General features: G+C 34.5%; 2 protein-coding genes across 3 annotated transcripts in view; one reads left to right on the top strand and one right to left on the bottom strand.

The window, feature by feature from the left end:
- The window catches only part of LOC126977221 (solute carrier family 12 member 4), a 477,718-nt gene that overhangs the window by 237,526 nt on the left and 214,738 nt on the right, over positions 1-25,454 (top strand). The window lies entirely within an intron of this gene.
- Positions 8,083-24,890, bottom strand: LOC126977262 (monocarboxylate transporter 1-like). 2 transcript variants are annotated; one of them, XM_050826006.1, is made up of 10 exons: positions 24,725-24,890; positions 21,176-21,299; positions 19,534-19,673; positions 17,976-18,078; positions 15,710-15,880; positions 14,467-14,590; positions 12,627-12,774; positions 11,663-11,810; positions 9,923-10,114; positions 8,083-9,013 (listed from the first exon to the last, which is right to left on the bottom strand). In XM_050826006.1, the coding sequence occupies exons 1-10, from the start codon at positions 24,824-24,826 to the stop codon at positions 8,826-8,828; spliced, it is 1,440 nt and encodes a 479-aa protein (XP_050681963.1). In that variant the 5' UTR covers positions 24,827-24,890; the 3' UTR covers positions 8,083-8,825. The 2 variants fall into 2 exon arrangements, with proteins under 2 accessions (XP_050681963.1, XP_050681964.1); XM_050826007.1 differs by lacking the exons at positions 19,534-19,673; positions 21,176-21,299 and having other exon boundaries at positions 24,725-24,855.

Genomic DNA, 25,454 nt, shown 5'->3' with positions numbered 1-25,454 from the left:
ACCTTTTTCACAAAAGTATGGCTCAGTCATTCCTTCATGGTTATAACCCCACCAAACCATCACTGAAATCGGATTCGTCATTTTCTTTGTTAAAATGTTGCTCAATTATAAAAAATTCTCATCCGTACACAAAAATTTTCTGTGTCCTCTTTACGTACCGCTTCAGTCGTTGTTTCGATCTTACCACCCTATTCTTTTTCAATTATCTGTTAAGAAATGACCAGTACGTCTCTTATAGGCTGCAAGTCCTAAGTCATCTTTTAAAATACGCGACATGGTTCTTCTACTCCCGAGATAAAATGTTTTGCTTGCGGACAGGATTTCATCGAATTCTTTCCTTTACTGCTTTGAACACTTTTTAAATGACAATTAGGGACGAGACGAGCAGTTCAGCTGATGGTTATTGATACGCCCTGCCCATTATAATGCAGTGCCACTCAAAATATTGAAAAAGCTAAAGATTCTGAGCGGCACTACAACTGCGCTCGTCACCTTGAGACATACGATGTTAAGTCTCATTTGCCAAGTAATTTCACTAGCTACGTTGTACTAGCTACATTACTGCTTCACGCCAGAAAAAAGAGCCGTTGTGGTACCCATAATCTAGCCGGCATCCTGTGCAAAGGAGCCTCCCACTGGTAAAATTATGAATGGTCAAGAATAGAGCGTGCTCCCTTATCAAAGGCAAGAGTCATCTCTTACCTGTTTGCCCCCTCTTATATAAAAAAATGTGAAAACTCAGAACTTTTAGTACCAATATTTGAAAAACATAGATACAGATAGATTATAACTTTAAGTACTAGAAACGTATTTATACTTTGAAGCCTGTTAAAATTATATTCTTTACGTAGTAGTCATGTTGTTTATTTAATAGATCCAAGGTTTCAAAACAAGTCTAAGGTTGCAACTATTATTTATGTAGCTTCATATGCCATTTGAGGAGAGTAATGCAAAAAATCGCTTGACCTAATTTTAAGTCGATAGCCCTGTATTTGAACCATAAACTTATTATACTAGCGTAATAGACAAACACTCTCCTCATTACGGCGAGACTAAATTTAAGTGATCATGTGTGTTAGTTTTACAGATGTGTTAGTGAGTTGGTGAAGTGTGTAGTATTTTGATTATGGTAAATCCCTATGACAGATATTGTTAAACGGCGTCATATTCACGTATACAATATTTTATTATCCAAGACATATTTTATACACATATTTAATAGAGTATTTTTTAAACTTTGCAACCTTATTCGTAACTAGCTGACCCGGCAAACGTTGTTTTGCCATATAAAGTATAATTCACGCGATAGTTTTATAAATAATAAAATATTGCCTATATTATAGCCCGTACATCATTTTGTTCTATTGTCAATAGTTTTTCGATTTTATACCTTGTGTTACAAAATAGCAATTTTATTACGGATCCCTAATTTTGAAAAAAAACATAGCCTATAGCCTTCCTCGATAAATGGACTACCCAACACTGAGAGAATCATTCAAATCGGACCAGTAGTACCAGAGATTAGCGCGTTCAAACAAACAAACAAACAAATACTGCAGCTTTATAATATTAGTATAGATAAAAAAAATCAATTAGCGGGAAATCATTTGTCAATTTTTTTTATCACACATCAAAGTTCTACTAAAGCAATGAAAATAGAATTAAGTGGAATAGATTTTAGAGCGATGATTTTTTATGATTTTCTCCGCAAGACTGAGCCGCTAGTCTTCAAAATGCTTTTGGGAGAAAAGCACCTTGCTTGAGCATTGTGAGGCGATGGTTTGCTGAATTTGAGAGAGGTCGGGTTTCTTTAGATGACGAATTTCGTGTAGGGCGGCTTTCAACTGCCGTCAACGAAAATAATGTGGCTACTCGTAAGCGGCTAATTGAAGAAAACTCGCGGATTACCTATAAGACAATTCGAGGACTATTGAGGATTGACTAATTTTACACGAAGAATTGGAAACTTTGTTGTCGTTGGATCCCTCACGAACTGACAGCGGAGAAAAAGCGGGCTCACGTGAAATTGTGCTCACAGATACTAATGAAGTACGTCCACGGACATTCTAATGCTGTTTATGACATTGTCACAGGAGACGAAACGTGCATTTATTGTTTTGAACCCGAAAAAAAAATCAATCTTATTAATGAGTGTTTGAAAATGAAAACAGGCCAACAAAAGTAAGCCAGGCGCGAAACATTGGTAAAAAAATTATCGCATTTTTTATCTTAACTACGGGTCTCATCAGCACAATTCCACTTGAAGATCAAAAGAGTGTTATTACCAAGTGGTATTCTACCATTTGTTTATCCAGGGTGTTAAAAAAAGTTCGTGAAAGACGACCAAAAAGCCGCGTTCTCCTACATCATGACAACGCTTCTTCAAACACGGCGAACAAAACTAAGTAATTTTTAGCTTCCGAAAAAGAACAACTCGTCACCCATCCTGCACAAAGCCCCAACCTAGCACCCTGTGATTTCTGTATTTTCAACAAAATCAAAGATTTGATGAGAGGTTTCACTTTTACCAATTCCAAAGAGGCAGTGATAGCGTTCAATCAACACGTAGAAAACATGCCTTCAAATCTGTGGTCCTGCGGTTTAAAAAAAATGTTCGATCGCATGAAAAAATGTTTAAAATATGAAGGAGAATATTTTGAAAAGCAATAAATATATTATTTTGGTTATAACACATTATTTTTTTAAGTTACGCAAAACTTCTAGTGTGACTTGCGTATATATAAATATTGATAAGTGGAGAACCATTTTTTTCCTTTCGGTCTGTAAAAACTATTAAGCCTATCAAAATAATATTTATACCAGCAGATGCAGCATGTTTTGGAGAAGATTTAAGTATATATTTGTTGGTGAATACTTCTCTGGAACCTATTTTTCATGCTATCTACATGAGTGCCATAAATTTGCAACACAGCCTACCTATGCAAACCTATTAGGTAAGTAGCCGAGATAGTATTACCAAAATATATCTAGCATGCCATTTATGTAACAGCTCATTTTTAGAGTTCCGTAGCCAAATGGCAAAAAACAGAAAATTTATACATGCGTCATGTCTGTATGTCTGTCCGTCCATATGTCACAGCCACTTTGATCTGAAACTATAATAACTATACTTTTGAAATTTAGTAAGAGAATGATAAATCTAAAAAAAATATATGATGTTCATTACCATGCAAACTTCCACTGAAAATTGGTTTGAACGAGATCTAGTAAGTAGTTTTTTTAATACGTTATGACGTATTAAATAATCGTATTATCAATAACTTAACTGAAAAAAAATACACTATTATAAAATCATCGATCAAAGTTACAACGAACTACAAGAACTTTTTATTCCGTTACTTGCTTTTTTATGAAAATAAGGGGTGAGACGAGCAGGACGTTCAGCTGATGGTAATTGATACGCCCTACCCATAACAATGCAGTGCTGCTCAGGATTCTTGAAAAACCCAAATATTGTGAGCGGCACTACAATTGTGCTCGTCACCTTGAGACATAAAATGTTAAGTCTCATTTGCCCAGTAATTTCACTAGCTACGGCGCACTTCAGACCGAAACACAGTAATGTTTACACATTACTGCTTCACGGCAGAAATAGGCGCCGTTGTGGTACCCATAATCTAACCGGCTTCCTGTGCAAAGGAGCCTCTCACTCCCACTGCTACGGAACCCTTTATGGGTGAGTCCGACTCGCACTTGGCCGCTTTTTATTTGAATAAACAAGAAACTAACACGAATAAGATTTCTCGTGTTGTCATTCGCTGTTTGTAAGCGCTTATAATAACAATTATTATACGGTAGATTTAGTTAATTATCTTTCTCCTAACTAAAAACATGTTTTCAAACAGTGTGGAAACTGACGTTAGGCACAATTAACAATATTTATAGAGGCTTTGAGGATTGTATTATCAATTTGAAGGCAAGCCTTATCACATATTTATAATAAAAAAGTCTGCTCCGGCTACATCCTGAATGATTTGGATGTTTTAAAATATGTTATGACTGGCTGCTGCCCGCGACATCGTTTGCGTGGACGCTATAAGCGGCATAGTACGTCTGCATCTAGCATGATAAACAGTAGTATACAATTTTAATTAACTCTAATTAACCAGTGGGAAGCTCCTTTAAACAGGAGGCTAGATTATGGGTACCAACGCCGTCTATTTCTGCCGTGAAACAGTAATGTGTAAACATTACTGCGATTCGGTCTGAAGGGCGCCGTAGCTAGTGAAGTTACTGGACAAATGAGACTTAACATCTTATGTCTCAAGGAGACGAGCGCAATTGTAGTGTCGCTCAGAATTTTTGGGTTTTTCAAGAATCCTGAGCGGCACTGCATTGTAATGGGCAGGGCGTATCAAATACCATCAGCTGAACGTCCTGTTCATCTCGTTCCGTATTGTCATAAAAATCATAAAAAAATGTGTGGTGTCGTGGGACACCAGGTAGGAACGAAGTTCCTTCGGTTAATGTAGAATCAACACAAATTGCAAAAAAAATCGTTCTAATATTGCTATAATCGTTATCATATATTAATATAATAATATTGATAATATATACACTACTCTCTTGTGTATGCGACTGTCGCGCCTGCGCACTTCTCATTTAACGGTTTTATTCCACGCACTTTTCCACGCACTTGTTTCGACGGATTATTTCTTGCGGTTTTACTATCACATTTTTTTCAGTTCGGTCGCGCAGCAAAATCCCTATCCCCTCCAAGCTCGTAAGGAACTTCGTTCCAAAAACTCTATTCAACAGCTTTTGCCGTACATACATAGTGACAGACAGAAAAACAATGTTTGGCAATGTTTCTATAAATTACTTTTTGAAGTGAAAACTTCTTTAGCGTCGTGATTTGAAAGTCGATGAAACGACAAATCGAGACAGTACAAAAAGACAGATACATAAATTCATAATATTTTAACGTGGGAGAAACTGAGATAGGAAGCATTATACAGTGTTTTGGTACCAGGCGATCATAGTTGAAGAAAAGATTGTCTTATGTATAATGCGAGTATACCTAAATATATCTGACGTCATGCGCACGACGTATTACTACATGGACACCAGGAGAACATTAATATAGTAGCAGGTCTATAATGTATATTAGTAGGTGATACTAATGTCTTTCATAGCGGTTGAAATCATGTGTCATCCTAGCAACATGTACCAGGACTTCATATGCAGTTTAGAGGTTCAGACACAGTGCATGTTTCACTTCTGACAATTTTTTTCGTTTCTTTTTACATACTTTGGGTATTGATCACTTGCAGTGCTTTACACTCTTATGCCATTCATACAGATTGATTTTATGAAAATCCTTAGTGGACGCTTCTTCGAAGCTTTTAAATTTAAGACATCCTCGTGAAAATTTGTTATTTTTATATGATATCTCTTACTGTATTAAAAATACAAATTTAGCTTGTACCAAAATTTTGCGATGCGGGATTCGAACCCGCGCCTTCGGGTTATGTAACAGCGCTCTTCTAGCTAAGCCAACTAAAGAAGATTTAAGTAGGTACGTACAATGCGGCATGCGGACAGTTGGCTTAGTGGGTAAGAGCTTAATTTTCCAAATGATTTGAGTTTTCTTTAGTGTTAATTCCACCAATATTTGTATTTTAGCGAGACACCAGATTTTAGCGAGACAACACGTCCTGAAGGTGCCTCGTGTAGAGGTCAAACACGTGTCGAATTTTTTAAAGACAAATATTGGAGGAATAAACACTAAAGAAAACTCAAATCATTTGTATAATTATGGATTTCCGCAAAGTAACGCCTACTTCAATAAAAAAAAGCGTAATTTGTTTCGAAATATCCAATATACAAAATCCCAAATAAATAGGTTTATTTAGGCACAATTTAGTGTTTCGTAAATGAACTGCAAACAAATTTTCATTTTAAAATAGATAAACTATGGAAATCTATCTTGGCAATTATATCTTCTGTAATTTTATATTAACTCTTTTTTCAATATTTTCTATTGTTATTTAAACACTGAGTTCCTTATTAATTTATAAATATCTATGTAATATTGTAACCATGCGTTTTGTATGAATTTTAAAATTCTATGAATTTTGTAATTTCTGTGTATGTGTGTGGGAGACGTTGCTTTAAATTTTTGAAGTTAATGACACATTTATTTATATTAAGAAGGTTTGGAACAAATTTTATGTTTTTTGTATCGGAGCATAAGGATAGGTCAGAATGCAAATCATGCAGTTGGGATGTATATCAATTGAAGGATTGACGAATAGGCTTAGTTCTGCAGCATATGCGGTTAAGAAAATCAGACGGTTAACTGACATAGATACGGCGAGATTAGTATACTTTAGTTATTTTCATACTATTATGTCCTATGGTATATTGTTATGGGGCAGTGCGGCCGATATTAATACTATCTTTGTGCTGCAGAAGAGGGCTATTCGCGCGATTTATAACTTAGGTCCTAAAGAATCATTAAGAGAAAAATTTAAAGAAATAAACATTTTGACTGTTGCTTCTCAATACATTTTTGATAATGTTTTGTATGTTCATAAGCACATTGAGGAATTTTCTAGAAACTGTGACATTCATAATGTTAACACGAGGAACAAACATAAACTTGTTATGCCTACTACTCGGTTGGGTCGAGTTAGTAAGTCTTTTGTTGGGCGATGTATATGCTTCTACAATATGATCCCAGAAAATGTACAAAACAAATGTGTTACGAAATTTAAAAGAATTGTTAAAAAACGTTTGTGTGGGAAAGGTTATTATAGCATAAACGATTTTCTTAATGACACCACGGACTGGGATTAAAGCGAACACCCTCAGGCTCTTTAATTATTGATGTTTATTGTACGATATTACATTTTAATCCATATTTTATATAAAAAAAAAACCCGCTGAGTTTCTTGCGCCCATTCTTCTCAGGTCTGAGGCAGTCTCTTTTGAATGGGTGGTAGATTTTGACGTTCAATAAGTGATTATAAATCCTACTTTGAATAAAAATATTTGAATTTGAATTTGAATTTGAATTGTGGCAAATTAAAATGACTTGAAACCTTCCGACATCTTAGAATTATCTTATTGTCGCTTAGATGGGAATTAAATGAAATAAACTTAGCGTAGTATAATTGCATTTATCTTCTTCTTAGGTAAATTGCTTTGGATCGAAAAACGCTCAAACGAATTCGATAAAGAAAATGTCGGGCTATAATAAAATATAAAAGTCCAATTCACTTTTCAGTCTTGTGCGGTGTTTCCGGGACGATACGACATGGGTACCTTCAAAAAAAGCTCGTACACCTTCCTTAAAGGCTGCCAACGCTCCTGTGATTCCTCTGGTGTTGCAAGAGATTGAGGGCGGCGGTGATCACTTAACAACAGGTGACCCGTACGCTCGTTTGTCCTCCTATTCCAAAAAAAAAGTGGCAGGCTCCTTTGCACAGGATGCCGGCGAGATTATGGGTACCACAACGGCGCCTATTTCTGCCGAGAAGCAGTAATGTATAAGCATTATTGTGTTTCGATCTGAAGGGCGCCGTAGCTAGTGAAATTACTGGGCAAATGAGACTTAACATCTTTTGTCTCAAGGTGACGAGCGCAATTATTGTATTGCCGCTCAGAGTTTTATGGTTTTTCAGATCCAGATCGGCACTGCTTTGTGGGGGGGGGGGGCGTCTCAATTACCACCACCTGATGGTCCTGATAAAATATAAAAAATATAAAAAATAACTGAACTATCTGTGTCTGATATCCCAAGTTTGCCCCCAAGGAGTCTACGATTTCCTATAAAGGTATAGGTATAGTATGACTTACTAAAAGTAACCATGAGAAAACTTAAGCCTTTTGAGTTAACCTTGATTTTCATACTTGTACATACATGTACCCCATGTAGTGGTGAACAGAATAGATGTACGGATTTAAATATTATAATACCTAAAATACTAACAAATCAAAGAGTTAGCTCTAAATAATTAACCTCATAAAATATAGCTTCATGTGAAAGTTTGTGGATAACTTTATCATTCTTATCGGTGTATGATAAAGCCAATAAAAATATGTATACATCTCAAATTCAAATTCATAAAAGCCTTTATTCGCTGTAAAACTTTACAAGTTATTTAGTGCAAGTCAGGATGAAGTACAAAAGTTACAATAGCATTTAAATGAGTAACAATATTCATTAACAATAAATTTAGAAACATTAATCACAACTGTCTTTATCATTCAAATAATGTTTCACATTATAATATACTTAAGATGTTAATTCATTTACGATACATTATTTTTTTTAATTGATAATTTTTAATTTAATTTGGGAGTTTATTATAAAGTGTAACACAATCCACTTTAAAATATTTAGCAATTTTACGGAGCCTAGTAGATGGAATTGCGAGTTTATATATTTTTCGTTTGTTGACCATTTTTAAATTGGCTAATATGTTTATGAGTGTACAGGAGATCTTCATTCTTATAGCATACTAGCCGTTCCCGCCTGCTTCGCTGGGCGAATTTTAAAAGGAAAATAAATCCATGAAGGAATTGGAAAAATAAGTAGCCATAAACCATCTAGGATAAATTTTGCATCGAATGGTGGTAGTTTCATGTCGATACGATCAAGGGTTTAGGCGTGAAAGAGCCTCAAACAAAGACCATTTTCATTTTATATATATATATATATATATATAGATATTACCTTTGCCTTAACTTATCGTTTGCCTTGGAACAATCAAAAGAACCAACCTAAATACTTTTGTCAAGTTATTTTAATATGTTGTATAATTTTATTAATGTAAAACAATAGGTATTATTATATTTTAAATGCTGTTTTTTATCTGATCGTATTTAAAGCGGGATTTGTCGTAACGACATCGTATCGGTCGTCTTTTGTGTTCGCTCTTCTTGTAAACTAATTCGATCGTCCAGAAAACTACGACAGCGGCGAAAAACGATGTCAGAATGTAAAAGATTGTAGGGTAACTGTCTGTTAGTTCGTGAACTGCATCTGTAATAACAATTATAATATTGTCACTAGCTCTTAGCCGCGAATTCGTCTGCCTGGAATAGTTACTTTGGGCAGCATTTTTTTTCTTTTTTTAATTCTTTACCATTAATACACATACAATGCTGCGGTTAACTGTAGATTTGCTTATTTTAATACACTTGTATAAACTTCTTCATTTTGTTTTTCCATCCTGTGCACATTTTGTGTGTTTGATATTCGTAAACACGACATATAATATGGTTTAATATGGGAAAAATATTTTTTTCTTAAAGAATTCCTGAAACTGTAAAGCGTTCTATTTTTGTACCATATAATATAATCAAAATCAAATTTCTAGATAGGCGTGAAAGCGTGACTTTGTTTTTTTTTTTTTATGAAAATAAGGGACGACACGAGCAGGACGTTCAGCTGTTGGTAATTTTTTTTTATGGAATAGGAGGACAAACTAGCGTACGAGTCACCTGTTGTTAAGTGATCACCGCTGCCCACAATCTCTTGCAACACTAGAGGAATCACAGGAGCGTTGCCGGCCTTTAAGGAAGGTGTACGCGCATTTTTTGAAGGTACCCATGTCGTACCGTCCCGGAACACCCTAAATACACACACCCTGCCCATTACAATGCAGTGCCGCTCAGGATTATTGAAAACCCCAAGTGTCTAAGCGGCACAATGCGCTCATCACCTTGAGACAAGATGTTCAGTCTCATTTGCCCAGTAATTTCACTAGCTACAGCGCCCTTCAGACCAAAACACAATAATGTTAACACATTACTGTTTCACGGCAAAAATAGGCGCTGGCGTGGTACCTATAATCTAGCCGCCATCCTGTACAGAGCCTCCAGGGAAATGAGGAAAATTACGGCACGATTTGAGTCTTACAATTTTTTAAGCATAAGTTATAATACTTACTCATACTGGGACCAAGAATAACATTAACAACTCCATAACTTAACATGGATATACCCATCGCTCTAGAGAAATTTTCAGGTGTGACTGAGTCTGCTATCACTATAGGATGAAGTACAATCAGACTACATCTTGCTGCCCCCATTACTACTATGAATGTCAACATAATAGGCCTATTGTCTGACCAAAGCATTCCTGCAAACAATCATTATATCATCATCATCATCAGCCGGTAGACGTCCACTGCTGGACAAAGGACTCCCCCAAAGATCTCCACGACGATCGGTCCTGCGCTGCCCACATCCAACGTATTCCGCCGATCTTGACTAGATCATCGGTCCATCTTGTGGGGGGCCATCTCACACTGCTTTTTCTGGTACGTGGTCGTCATTCGAGGACTTTGCTGCCCCACCGTCCGTTAAAGTATGTGCCCTGCACACTGCCACTTCAGTTTCGCAATCATTTGGGCTACGTCGGTGACTTTAGTTCTCCTACGGATCTGCTCATTTCTGATTCGATCTTGCAGGGAATCTCCGAGCATACATTGAATAATTATTTGTAAAACATTATTATTACAATGGCAAAATATACATTTTACCATTTAGCACTATTTCAGAAAAGGTGGTACTAAAAATAGCTTAAAAATGTAAATTTAATTTAACGTTATTGAAATTTAGTTGAAGAAAACATTATCAACTCCATATTTCGATCGTCGGTCATCAACGGTGTACCCCGCTCTGTTAAGCCGCGCGTTGCGAGCTCAAACACGTAGTGCAAGAAAGGGTACGGCTCCGAATACATATCACTTACCTTGATGAGGGATCTCAGATTAATGCGAAACTAGTCGGTACCTAAACAGATTGAACGCCAATTTAGTCGTTTTAAAATATTACAAATAGAGTGTTCTGTATTTTTTTTATCTACACCCATGCTTTAAATCCTCTAAAGATTCTGAAACAGTTAACTTATTGCCAACATTAAAACACCCAATGCTCTAATAACCATTACATCATCCAAACGTGTGTTGTAATGTTGTACTGAATTTCATAACAACACTCCTATTTTTTTTTCACTTCCTTCATGCTCAAAGAGTTTTAACAGACAGCCACATTCTTATTGCTCGATGCGTGGTATCTGTATGAATTTCAAAAAAAGAACATTTTCGTTTACGCGCGTTCCACACTACCAGAACGTCGCGCGCCGTAAAAAAAAAATAGGTTATTCGAATCCCCGTCCTTTTTCTTAGATACTTTTATTGCTTTGTTTACAAAAAATGAGCGATTCATTCTACACGCTGCAAAAGAACATAATATTCATGTGAATTTTAATTATTGTACTAAACAAAATGTAAATTACTACTAAAATAAATAATTCTTTCATTAAGACTTAGTTTATTTGTAATGGATGATATTAGGTTACTACTAGGACTGGCTGTTTGAATGTTAGCAGTAAGCTAACTGTTTCAGAATCTTTTAGAGGATTCATATTATGGGTGTAGATAAAGTCTTGTATGCAACTGTTGATAATTAGGTATTAAAACACTCATGTGACACTATTATCACTCGTGTTTCCACATTCGTGTGTTAATACCACTTATTACACAACAGTTGCATAAACAACTAGTGTCTGCGGATATTTTATGATGTATATATGTTTCTCGTGTATAAGTTGGGTTATTATCGTCTATATAATTTTAAATAAAACCATTTGTAAATTAAATTAAGAAATAAAGCAGAAATATACCAAGCCGTGATAAAGCAGCGATCAATAATCCAATGACGTATAACTCATGGCTTCCAACTTTTGTGAGCCATTTTGTTGAAACGGTGAATAATATTCTTGTAATAATGTTTCCCAGAGTAAAAAGTAATAGAGCCTTTGCTACTAAATTCTGTAAAACAAAAAGAATATAAGTTTAATAGAGAATTCGTTTTGTTACACAGTATTTTAAGATCGACACTGAACAACTACAAAACATTCGATCAAATGAAATTAACTAATATAATAAATAATGATACAAATATATTAATATGTTTTCTTAAGGATTAATACGAAAAATAGCATTCTGACTACAAAAAAGTATTTATAAGCTAGCCATAATAGTATTTTTTTATTAGATAAATGTAAAAATTTAAATAATATTTAGACTGGGGACGGATTTTTTTACCATATTAATAACTTAACAATGTCTTCTGTAACGCTTTTAACTTATACAAAAGAACACTCAGTCGTAGTGACTGATCATTATTTTCTCAACCCGAAACGGATTTCAATTTGAATAATTCCTTATTTACTCGCATCTAAACTATCCTTCCGAAATCGGCAAGAATGCATTAGATCGCGTGATATTAGCGCGCGCGCAGTGGTCTGTCAATGTCAATTAGGATGATTTGAGTGAATGTATCTGAAAGCTATTGAAACAAGCTATAAGTCCATGCAAAATAAACCATCTAATAAAGAAAATAAGGTTCAGAAGTTGTTCAGGGCGTAGTGGGCCATACGGCACTTTCGATTTTGGTGTATCTGAAAAATCTAGTGCCCTGAGGCATTTGCCGATTTCAGAAGTCTACTCTGTTCTGTCGGTTCTGCGACGTATTATTTCAACTTTGAAACGTCAACAACCTTGGATTCTTGTATCCTATCATCGTAATCTTCAAATAATATAAAAATGAAACAAAAAATCCTTACATCGTTGGTAAGTACAAACCTCGTTCCATCCCATATAATATAAAGCTGGTGATAACATATTGAAGTATATGACATCAGAATATAAGCAAAGTGAAAGCCCCATACAAGCGTTTGAAATTACAAACTGCCGAAGATCGCCGTCTAATACTTTGTTCAATAATTTCTCTCTGAAAGAACAGAACACCTAATACAAAAACATAGTTTCCGAGAATTATCAATAGGGTCGATAGGACCTGATTACTTCAACGATATCAGTTTTAGCGAATTTAGTATTACTAATACCGATTCCGATGGACAAGTCGTCAACAGTCAGCCACGTGGAATAAGCTCCTTTGTGTCTTGAGTATTAAACTAGCTAACGCACACACTGACAAATCATAATTTACCAGTGGGAGGCTCCTTTGCATTTTGCATTATGGGTACCACAATGGCGCCTATTTCTACCGTGAGGCAGTAATGTGTAAGCATTATCGTGTTTCGGTCTGAAGGGCACCGTAGCTAGTGAAATAACTGGGCAAATGAGACTTAACATCTTATGTTTCAAGGTGACGAGCACAGTTACTGCAACTGTGCTCGTCGCCACTCAGAATTTTTGGGTCTTTCAAGAATTCTGAGCGGCACTGCATTGTAATGGGCAGGGCGTATCAATTGCAGCTGAACGTGCTGCCCGTCTGGTCGCTTATTTTCATCAACAAAAATCAAGAAGCTCCAGCTAGACGCATAAATTATCTAAACTAACAAGGCACACAACTAGAACTCTGGCAGTTATTTTTATTTTAATATCTTCCAAAGATATTTGATTATTAAATGAATAGGAATAATCGACAATCATCATCAGCCGGAACACGTCCAATGTTGGACAAAGACTTCCCCCAAAGACTTACACGACGATCGGTCCTGCGCTGCCCTCATCCAACCTATTCCGGCGATCTTGACCAGATCGTCGGTCCATCTTGTAGAGGGCCTACCAACACTGCATCTTCCGGTACGTGGTCGCCATTCGAGGACTTTACTGCCCCAACGGCCATCTATCCGTCGAGCTATGTGCCCTACCCACTGCCACTTCAGTTTCGCAATCATTTGGACTACGTCTCTTTGGTTCTCCTACGGATCTCCTCATTTCTGATTCGATCTCGCAGGGAAACTCCGAGCATAGCCCTCTCCATTGCTCTCTAAGCGACCATGAGCTTTCTCATAAGGCCCATAGTTAGCGACCACGTCTGCTGATCACTGGCATAATCGACAATACTATTTCTTATGTGCAGAAATGAGACCAATTCTGTTACCGTAGATCTAAAATACAATAGAACACCATTTCGAAACCTCTCTGCATCTAAATTTAATGAAAAACTGCCTACAGTTGTGGTTTTAATACGTAATTTTTCAATCATGTGTCAGGCGCAAAACTTTCGGTATTATCTTTACTCATCGACAACTCTTGAGGAAAATTTCCAGAGGGAACCTCATTCATATTTCTTTAATTAATAGCTTACATATTTTTCAAATATTAATATTGTTTCGGCATTTCCGTAAATTTTTTAAACAATTTGTTATGTTTCAAAGTGGTAACCCACACTTCTGGCATTAAATTTATTACACGAATAAAATTTTAAAACAAAATTTTGTGAACGATGCGGGACTGTAACTGTAACTTTAAAGTAGATCCTGTAGATGAAGCCACAACCTGAGAGTTGAACAAGGCATACAAGATTTTATCAACGATACGTTACTCGGTTCAACGGTTGGCTCAGTTGGTAGGAGCGCTCGCACGGAACGCGAGAGGTCGCGGATTCGAGTCCCGAATCGTTCAAAAAATTTTGTTTTCAAATTTCATTTGTGTAGATAATTTTTTTACTTACCTCACTCTACCACTCAATTCTGGTGATTTGGTTCTATGCGATGAAGTTGTGCTTTCAAAACTTGCCGCACCTGGTGGAAGTCTTGATCTCCTCGTTCTGACCTCATTTGCAGGTGCATTTGTGTCTTATCAAGATGGTTAATATTAATTTGATGAATACTTTTTATTTAACTTATTCTATCGTATAATAAAATTATGATTTACATATTAGTCTGGATTATTTGCTAATGTAAAAACTTTCCAGCATTCGATCCTCTCTCATTAATACGGTATAAAAAAGGGGTTGCACTCCGGGAGTGCCGGCCGAAGTGAAAACTTGAACATTTACGTTGTGCATTTTTGAATATATTGGAATGGTTAGGGAATAAATTTGCATGAAATTTACTAACAGTATAAAAGTAGTAGCATTTAAGTGGTTAAATACAATATTAATTTATTGCGCTATCGTACACAAAAACGATAATTTATATTACAAAAAACACATTTTTTCACAGTAAAAAGTTTATCTATCAAAAATCACTTTTCATCCATAATAAGACCTCGATCTCGCAGTGTTTCGGCTTCGCAGTCACAATGTGACCACTGGTCCAATGACCGTATGATCATTAAGTTGAAATAGCCGAACTTTAATAAGTTAGACGTATAAATCTTTCATCCATTATTTCAACGACTGTCTTACGAATTTTCGATCAGGCCACGTGTCCTGACGCGAGTTTAAGATTTTATGCCAATCGATCCAAATAAAAGTGCTCAACGCCGCTAAAGAAATTTTCACTTCAAATATATTTATAAATAAAATCAAACGAAGCTTTAATACATCAATTTCCTAATATGCAAAGTATAATATTAATAAATTAATATTAATTTTTAATAATTATTATTAATAAATTAATATTAACTAAATTTTCAACTTCTTCAACTATTGAAGTGAATAATTAAATTGTATTCAATCTTATGTTGTGGAATGTTTAGATTTATTTGGGACTGGTTCTAGACTATGCCAGTGGGAGGCTCCTTTGCACAGGATGCCAGATTATGGGTACCACAGCAGCGCCTATTTTTGCCGTGAAGCAGTAATATGTAAACATTACTGTGTTTCGGTCTGAAGGGCGCCGTAGCTAGTGAAATTACTGGGCAAATGAAACTCAACATCTTATGTCTACAGGTGACGAGCGTACTGAACCACCTGCTCGTCTCGTCCCTTATTATCATAAAAAAAAGATGTATGCTTGTAGTTAACGTACCAATTTCTTTGTTCTCAGGTACTTTCTTCTGATGCCATGCGACTGGTTGCATGAGAGCCACAGCTGCCAGGTTGTGTAAGCTGATCGCTGTTATCATGAGAAGCGTACCCTGGCACCCGTAGTGGTTCAGCGTCCATTTTACCAACGGACGTATTGCAAAACCTGTTGCCGCTGTTGACATGGTATCAAAATCTTATAGCTGGGTTATTTATTACCAAAATCAATGACGTTCTATATGTAGAACGTCATTGACCAAAATAATTAGTTTCAGAATTTGAATTTGAATTTGAATTTATTAATTAGGGCAACTAACAATTAATTACACTCTTTGCATGCTTAAACTTAAATATAGTAATAATATGGGTAAGAGTTAATTCATTTGTAAGCTACCACAGCATTCATAATTTTTACTACGTTTTTAAGACAGTAATTTTAGCAATTTAAAAACTAAAATCTATAAATATTATAATATTTAATTGAAAAATAAAAATTAAATGTGAAAACAAGTAAGCCTAGGCTTATCTATATCATATAAGGATATAGTAAATTGATCTGTTTGAGTTTTTATCAGTGAAAGTATATTAAGAAAAAAGCGATTCACTCGATTGTATAAAACGTGCAGTCATTGATATATTGACAGATGACGGCTATAATCTTGTAAAAAACGGAGATAGCCAAAATCTACGTTGTAAGCAACTGCAGTTCGCTTTCAAACTTAGCCGGATATACTTCATCGCCAATTACCATACTGTAATTACTACTATTTCAAACTTATGTGAAATTACTGCACGTTTCATACTAAACTAAATTTCAATTTTTACTTAGGCAGTCTCGCCTAATTACGTTTTATTTACATCCTCTTTGAACTTCACCATCAAAGAGTGAAATTTCACCAACAATGTTAAGGTACGAATTGCATTTTACCATTCAAATTATTTGAAGCCCCAATTCTTGAATTTTATTGTCGGTAGCATCTGTTAAATTTAATTTTCAAGACCTAGCAACAAGTGTAATAATCGAAGAATACAGAAGATCTGTATTCTAAGATCATTGAACAGATAACAAAATCGTTGCATGTTTCGTAATTATTGTAGATAACTGTTAATAGCTTATTGCAGAATAAATCAAATATTACTTTCCTTGTTCCTTCTATCAGATGAATTAACAAGATTTTATAATTGTACTATTTATTCTTGAATAAATTACTACTTAACAGATAAGTTCGATATTGAATATGAAGAAAAACTTTATAAATCAGAAATACATTTTATCCAATTACGACAGATGTTCATGCCTTTTTTTATTGCTAAGCATTCTGTATAATTTTTATTTTTTTAAATAAAATTTTTTATCCTTTTATTAAATTGCTAGTTTTTACCCGCGAATTTGTGCGCGAGCAATAGTTACTTTGGGGAGCAATTTTTATTTTTTTATAAGTTACCAACTATAGAACTTTCATCCCCCTTTTTCATCACCACAAAGGTCTAAATTTTAAAAACGCTAGAACAAATATTTATTTATTTGTTATCAAGTGCCCAAATACAAGTGTTGTTTCCGCCCGCATTTGTAATTTTTGGGTTTTTCAAGAATCATGAGCGGCACTGCATTGTAATGGGCAGGGCGTATCAATCACCATCAGCTGAACGTCCTGCACGTTTCATTCCTAATTGTCATAACCTGATTAAAGTACCCATGGAGACATTGCTAAATCAATTATTACATTAGATGGAATTATTACGAGATTTGTCCAAAGAATTGGCCTAATATATCCAATATATAAAATAACAAGAATATGATAAAAGTTTCAAATTCAAATTCAATTTTTTTTTATTCAAAATAGGATGTGCCCATCACATATTGAAAGTCAAAAAACTACCACCCATTCCAAAATGAATGCCTCAGACCTGAGAAGAATGGGCGCAACAAACTCAGCGGGCTTTTTTTTTCATCGAATAAATATGTTTATAAAGTAATATTGTACAACTAAACTTATTATTTAATAGCCTGAGGGCGGTCACTCCATTCCCAATCTGTGGTATTATTAAGAAAGTCATTTATGTTATAATAACCTTTACCACACAAACGTTTTTTAACAATTCTTTTGAATAACGTAATACTTTTGTTTTGAACATTTTCTAAGATCTTGTTGTAAAAGCATATACATCGCCCCATAAAAGACTTACTAACTCGACTTAGCCGAGTAGTTATAGGCATCATAAGTTTATGTATGTTGTTTATATAATTTTATCTCATTTAATAAACTCACCAACTATGCTCTGTGCTAAACTTATAATGAATAACCTCTTTTTCACAAAGTATTGGGTCAAGATGGTGAACGATAAATTGAATAGAATTCCGTGTCCAAGGTTCTGAAAGTTAAATGAGGTTTCGTTTCAAATAGAGTTAAAATTTTAGATGAGAAAAACTGTTGCAGTATAGAATGCTTACTTTATACCATATTATTGACAATTTCAGCAGTGGGAGGCTCCTTTGCACAGGATGCCGGCTAGATTATGGGTACTACAAAGGCGCCTATTTCTGCTGTGAAGCAGTAATGTGTAAGCATTACTGTGTTTCGGTCTGAAGGGCGCCGTAGCTAGTGAAATTACTGGGCAAAAAAAACTTAACAACTTTTATCTCCAGGTGACGAGCACAGTTGTAGTGCCGCTTAGAATCTTTGGGTCTTTCAAGAATCCTGAGCGGCACTGCATTGTACTGGGCAGGGTGTAGCAATTACCATCAGCTGAAAGTCTGGCTTGTCTCGTCCCTTTTTTTCATAAAAAAAAATTGTTTGAATATTACTTAAAATTTTGTTTGGTTTTTTACCGAATTCTAAAAGGAAAATATAGAAAACACATTGGAACCACGTTGCTTAAATCCTAGTCAGTACAAAAGCTCAATAGTTTTCCACTTCAAGAAAAAAAACTTCAATTACTTATAATATTCATATTTTCCTCTGACATAAATAATTAAGTAACCAGAATTGTGAAAGAAAATGCTTTCCTTAAGCGTATCATTTTAATTATGTTAATTAAAATCTACACGCTAAGCTATAATACAGTGTTAATAATACAATGTTAGATTTTGGTTATTTGTTTTTTGAAGTGCCAAGCTAAATGTAATACTGGCGCACCCCAGTATCAGCTCGATCCATTTGACCGCGTGCAACGCAGAGCAGCTCGAATTTTGGGGGAACCAGTGCTCTGTGAACGGCTGGATCACTTGGCGTTGCGTAGAGAAGTCGCTTCATTGTTTGTCTTCTACCGCATTTATGGGAGTGTTCCGAAGAGCTGTTTAACCTAATTCCTGCCGCCGAATTCCACCTTCGCACGACACGCCACAAGTTAGGATATTATCCTCACCATCTGGATGTATGGCGGTCCTCCACAGTGCGGTTTTCAAGGAGCTTTCTTCCACGTACTACAAAGCTGTGGAATGAGCTTCCTTGTGCGGTGTTTCCGAGACGATACGACATGGGTTCCTTCAAAAAAGGCACGTACACCTTCCTTAAAGGCCGGCAACGCTCCTGTGATTCCTCTGGTGTTGCAAGAGATTGTGGGCGGCGGTGATCACTTAACAACAGGTGACCCTTACGCTCGTTTGTCCTCCTATTCCATAAAAAAAAGATTGAGCGGGATAGCTTCGTCTAGAATCAAACAACCCAAGCGGGCAAGTACCGACTTAACCAATAGATAGCACATACAAATAATATTATTTTAATTATATTAAAGGTATAAGATTTGAGTTATATTAAATCTCTAGTTATTTTAAGCTTTTGAGGTTTTCAAGTCAGTTTTTTAAACATATTTTTTTTATATATATACCTGAACTCCTTGGAATATGAACAAAATCACAATTGATCTACAGAAAGCCGTACAGAATGATCCCGCACTGTAGAGTACCACCGCGATAAATCCCAACTTTCGAATAGTCATCAACTTAAGGAGATTACTTGTAAACATACCTGTAAAGAAAACAATTGAATCACTAATTCACTACTGAACTCAATAACTGCGGCAAGAAAATTGATTGCAGTTGTACAGTTATAATGTTCTCTTACCCATTGACTTAGAATATACAGGATGTGATCGTAAAGTGTTACCAGGCGATTATTCCGTTACAATGACAGATATAAAGAAACTTTAATCTCATATCGAAAGTACGTTACCGAATCAGTAAAATGATATCAATATTTTTTTTAAATCAAACGAGAAGTATGCAAATTGAATGATTTTAATATTCTTAATTTAATAGATTATTTTAACTTGGTAGCTACTGATCTCAAAAGAAACAGTTTATTTACATAACAAAGTAATAAAATAAAATTTTAATTGAATAATATTTATTTCTTAGTAAGTACAACATTTTGTATTCAATGTTCGAAATGACATCCTTTTTGTGCGATACAATGACCCTTCTAGTAATCTCATACTAAATGTATAACACTTCTCGTTTGATTAAAAAAACGTGCTTTCGATATCAGTTTAAAGTGTTTTGATATCTGTAAAAGTTACGAAATAATCGCCTGGTCACACTTAACGATTACACCCTGTATATACTAGACGATAGAGAAGTTGGTTGGGCCACTAGTGATCACAACTTTTGAAAACTAAAAAAACCCTTGAATCATACTAAAGTATGTGTACATAATACAGTTTTGACAAATAGCGATCGAAACCATGATAGTTAAGGCTGGGGACCGAGCCGAGCTAGGTAACCTCTCTCGACCAAGATCGCTATAGTTTTAATTCGGAATTAGAAGCATTTTTAATTTATTACAAAGATAATATTACTTTCTTTAAAAAATCAACAATACTATGTCATGTTAAATAGTATTGGTGTACAATTAATAAATTTTTGTACAATTTTAATCTACATTGAATGATTGGCATGGCTCCAACTGTAAAAGTTTGGTGATTTTTTTCGCACTGTCAAAAAAAATAATTTTTCGTCATTTTCTGTAGATATAATATAATTATTTTTTGTAAAAATATATGCTTTATATAAACCGTCATGAAATGATTTCAATTATGCGCTATTTTGGCGATTTCTTGGGATAGCGGCTTTAACCTTTCCGTTCCGGGAAACTCTGATCGCGCGATATTGCTGAAATCGGCGTGATTTTGGCGCTCGTGCAGCGGTCTGTCAATGCGTATAATTTTACGTGTATTAATAGATTGCTTATAATTAGGATGATTTGAGTGAATGTATCTGAAAGCTATTGAAACAAGCTATAAGATCATGCAAAATAAACCATCTTAAAAACAAAATAAGGCTCAGAACTTAGTGAGGGAATAGTGTGCCGTACGGCACTTGAGAGTGCCGTACAGCACACTATTACTATTTGGTGTATCTTTTTACATCTAGTGCCCTGAGGCACTGCCAAATAAGGAGGAAGGAGAGTGGATGGAGGTTTTCAAAATATTTTTAATTCTGACACAATCACAATTTTCTACAGATACTTACCAGAAACAGCAATACACAACGCGCTAACATACTTTAGCACCGCTATACTTGCGTCCATTTCCAAATCGTAGAATTTATCTTTAAATATCGTTGAGTATGACTCGTGATAGCCCATTAATATCACCTATAATGATATATAATGTTATAAACATACATAGAGGTCACAGGTTAGAGTTTCGCATCATTAATAAATTTTGTTTTCAAATTTAATTTGTGAATTTAATCCCATAAATTAGGACTATCACTAAAAAAATTAACAAACTCAAAGGCATTTAATTCTCATATTGCATTTCTTTTCGATTGTTTTTTTTTTTCAATAAAAGCAAATCACTTCGTTCACACATGGCGGGAGAATAAATAATTGGATGGAATAAAATATAATAAGTTTTTATTATGTCTTTATTATTACTATTATAATATAATCATAAGATATTCCCTTGGTGTCGTATCATAATAATATAGATATTCTCAAAAATTTTACCGCCTGCAATAATATACATAGCAAAGTTTACATTGTACATTTGAATTACTTTTTCTGTATAATATTTAGTTTAGTTTAGTCTTTACTGTCATTATTTAATTTCGATCCTAATTCTGATGTGGATGTAAATATAAAAATTGGGAAATCTATTTGCGTTTCGGTTTGACAGTCGCCTTACTGAAGTAAATACTCAACTTAAACATAATATCTATTTGTCTGTAGCAGCTACTATACCAGATATTTTAGCCCTAGTTTTAAGTACGGTTTGAGGCTCATAAGACATTCTATCTTAGATTAAGGATTGGTCTCCGCTGCGCTCCAACTAGATAAGAAATAAATAAGCTCCACTACATAAGAACAATAGTTTTTTTTTATTACGGCTACTATTAGATGCTTGTGTGCGTGGCATCTTGACACTCAATGGCATCTTTCAAATTTTGTAACATACGCTTCGTGTTATTTTACATTGAAATTAATAAAATACAAAATACTTACTGATGATATGAGATCCCAGTGTCTTTTCTTGTAGTATTATTTATATATATATGTATGGATATATACATATTTATTTATTTACAATCGCTTATAAAATGCTCACAGAATACCTTTATTGATTTATGGTGTATGTGGATGATGCAGCTACTGTACTCAATAACTTTTGTATTAATTTACTTTTTTGACTAACTCGTGTAAGACCAATGTCTTTCTCTAAAAAGTCAATACTTTTTGACGTTTGAGTGTGTTTGTTGCATCATTTTACATTTTACATATTATATTGTAATTGAAATGATTTGTAAATCTTGATATAAAAGAGTGGCAATGAGTTTCTTGCTACTTCTTCTCATTAGCTCAACCCTTTACGAAGTAGCGGTAGATTCAATAAGATTTTTTTTTTGAACATTCTTATGTGTCATTTCCGTGACCTAAATGAATAAACTGAATTTGATTTGATTTGTTTTGATATAGTTTTACTACGCAACGTCGTATTTTAGTTTCAATTATTAGCAAAATTTTAGAGAACGTGTGGCACGTCAACGTCACACATTGTTCTAGACTGGCTCGAGTACGTCCGCTTGGGACTTGGCACTTTGTGACTACGCCTGCGGTATCTAGTCGGAGTGCAGCGGAGACCAATCCTGAATCTAATCATTCTATCAATTAAAATTGTTGCTAGTAAATTTATTTTGAACAACAGAATAATATTAGAAAAGTGTAGTTAATTTCGTGAATTTATAATACTTGAAAAGTGACGTCATTGATCAGAGAGAATAATTTAAAAATAAAGTAAACAAATGGAGACTTCCATTAATTTTGTATAAATCCTCTCCCCTTTATTGTTTGTTATTATAAGCTATGACGTCATTGTTCACGCTCACGTCACATTGACAAATTATTTTGCCCCAAACTAGGCACAGCCTGCACTGTGGGTGCAAGACAGCGATATATTTTATACGATATACTTACTTAAACATACATAAATACATATAAACATCCATGACTCGGAAACAAACATTCATTATCATCATATAAATGATTGCTCCTGCCGGGATTCGAACCCGGGACCTCTAGCCCAGTACGCTGGGTCACTAACCACTGGGCTATAGGGGTCGTCAAAAAATGGCCGCCATATATCCGCGTGAGTTGAATTTTTTGCGATTTATTTAATTACTTAATATTTTTTGATATTGTAATTAAATAACGACGTAAAAGATCGGTTGAATGTATAAAAAATATGCATATCTGGATTAGCTTGATATTAACGTTGAGCATTTTTGAATATATTTGAAAGAATAGATAATAATTTCGCACGAATTGCTTTATTTATCAGTATAAAAGTACCACCATTTATGTGGTTAAATACAAAATTCATTTATTGCGCTATCGTACACAAAAATGACGATTTACATTACATAAAAATTTAACACCTCAGAACTATTACAATAACTATTTTACATTGAAAAGTTTATCTGTCAGAAAAATTTACTTTCATCCATAATTTCAACGACTGTCTTACCAATTTTCGATCAGGTCACGTGTCCTGACGCGAGTTTTACATTTTATACCCAACCTAACAAAAGTGCTCATGGCCGCTAAAGAAGTTATCACTTATTTAAAAAAAACTACGTTAAAAAAAACCGACTTCAAAAACTGAAAAGTATCAAATAACTAAAAATTTAATTTAATACACCTCTTATGCAAACCTTTACCTTTAATATTAATTAAATACTATTATTTATATGTGTTACACCTTCGTCACCTTTTTCACCTTCCTTCGTCACCTTTTTGCTCTTAATAGTGATTTTCATTATTATAACACTAGAAATAAGGGATTACTTGTAACTAATTCTAGTAGGCTTCATAAGATACAAAATAGCTTTAAGGGTAAATGTATACACTTCTATTATAAAGTCCCAGCCACTGTTCAGGCATTATCTATAAATAAATTTAAATGTTTTATAAAAAAATGGCTCTGTCGTAAATCCTATTACTCCACTGCTGAATATCTAAATGATCGGACAGCCTGGGACTAGATTGTGATTATTTTATAGCGATAGAAATGACTGTAAGATATTGTATATTTTTATTGTAAAGAGCGCAAAAAAAGAATGCTGGGAGAGTTTCTTGCGTCGCTTCTTCTCTCTCAGAGCGCCATTTGTTTCCGAAGCGGTAGTAGTATCTAGTAGTTATTAGAAATGACATCAAAAAGAATTCTAAAGGAATCAATTTTGAGAAAATAAATGCCTTTTATGCCTTTTATACATTGATTTTATTATATAATCAAACTGAATGAGAACTCCTAAACAAGCCGTACACAAAAAACAATTATACCATCCACGTAGACAAAAATTTTCATAAAAATTGTTCGTAAAATGAAAACTACTAGGTCAAAATATCTAAAATTTTTATGGGACCAAATGGCATCTATTTCGCAACGACTAAAGAAGAATTACGTAAATCGGATCATAAATCTCAGAGTTATCGGTGTACATACTTAGAAAAAAAATACCGATTGAATTGAGAACCTCCTCCTTTGTGAAGTCGGTTAAAAATACACAATGTTGTCTTACCATTATTACAGTGAAGGCCAAACATATCATATATCCATAGCTGCCATCTGGTGGGTCGTACTTATTAGAACTTTTTCTTTGTAAATTATTTACCTCACTCATGTTCACGTTTTGAAAGACAATGAATACAATCTAGCAGCCATCTTCGTACTATCTAGGAGCAATAAACATTGAATTTGTTTAATGAGATATTCTCAATGTTGTTCATATGATAAAGGTACATCATTACATTACGGACGAGTAGTTGGTCGCTTTTCACTGTTTGTATTACAATTATTAATTAATATTTAATTTCTCCCACGAGAGTTTCAAACTTAGACAATATATATAAAAATGAATTGCTGTTCGTTAGTCTCGCTAAAACTCGAGAATGGCTGGTCCGATTTGGCTAATTTTGGTCTTGAATTAATTGTGAAAGCCCAGGGAAAGTTTAAAAGGTAAATAAACATGAAAAAATGTTCGGAATTAAATAAAAACAACAATTTTGTTTTTCCTTTGATGTGTCCATACATAATTTCTATGAGAGAATTTATTGACGCACGGTTTGACAGTTCTGCTGTGAAACAATCTCATTACAACAACAGGGAGCATATTTTACGAAATAATTCTTGATATTATGATATATTATTGACAAATTAATAAAAAACATTATTTTATTTATTATATACAGAACAACGTCTGTCGGGTCAACTAGTAAACAATAAAAATGTTCGTTGATTAAGTATTATGA

This window comes from Leptidea sinapis, chromosome 44 (genome assembly GCF_905404315.1).
Source record: "Leptidea sinapis chromosome 44, ilLepSina1.1, whole genome shotgun sequence".
In the NCBI taxonomy this organism is placed as follows: domain Eukaryota; kingdom Metazoa; phylum Arthropoda; class Insecta; order Lepidoptera; family Pieridae; genus Leptidea; species Leptidea sinapis.
The sequence above is the reverse complement of the archived record's forward strand: the minus strand, read 5'-3'. Positions and strand labels throughout refer to the sequence as shown.

Excerpts from the sequence above, each read along its gene's own strand:
- LOC126977262 (XM_050826006.1), bottom strand. The coding sequence starts at position 24,826 with ATGAGTGAGGTAAATAATTTACAAAGAAAAAGTTCTAATAAGTACGAC. Across the intron at positions 19,674-21,175 it reads GTTGTGTATTGCTGTTTCTG|GTATGTTTACAAGTAATCTC; the intron begins GTAAGTATCTGT and ends TTTTCTTTACAG. Across the intron at positions 9,014-9,922 it reads TATTCTTGGTCCCAGTATGA|ATGCAGTTCACGAACTAACA; the intron begins GTAAGTATTATA and ends TTGTTATTACAG.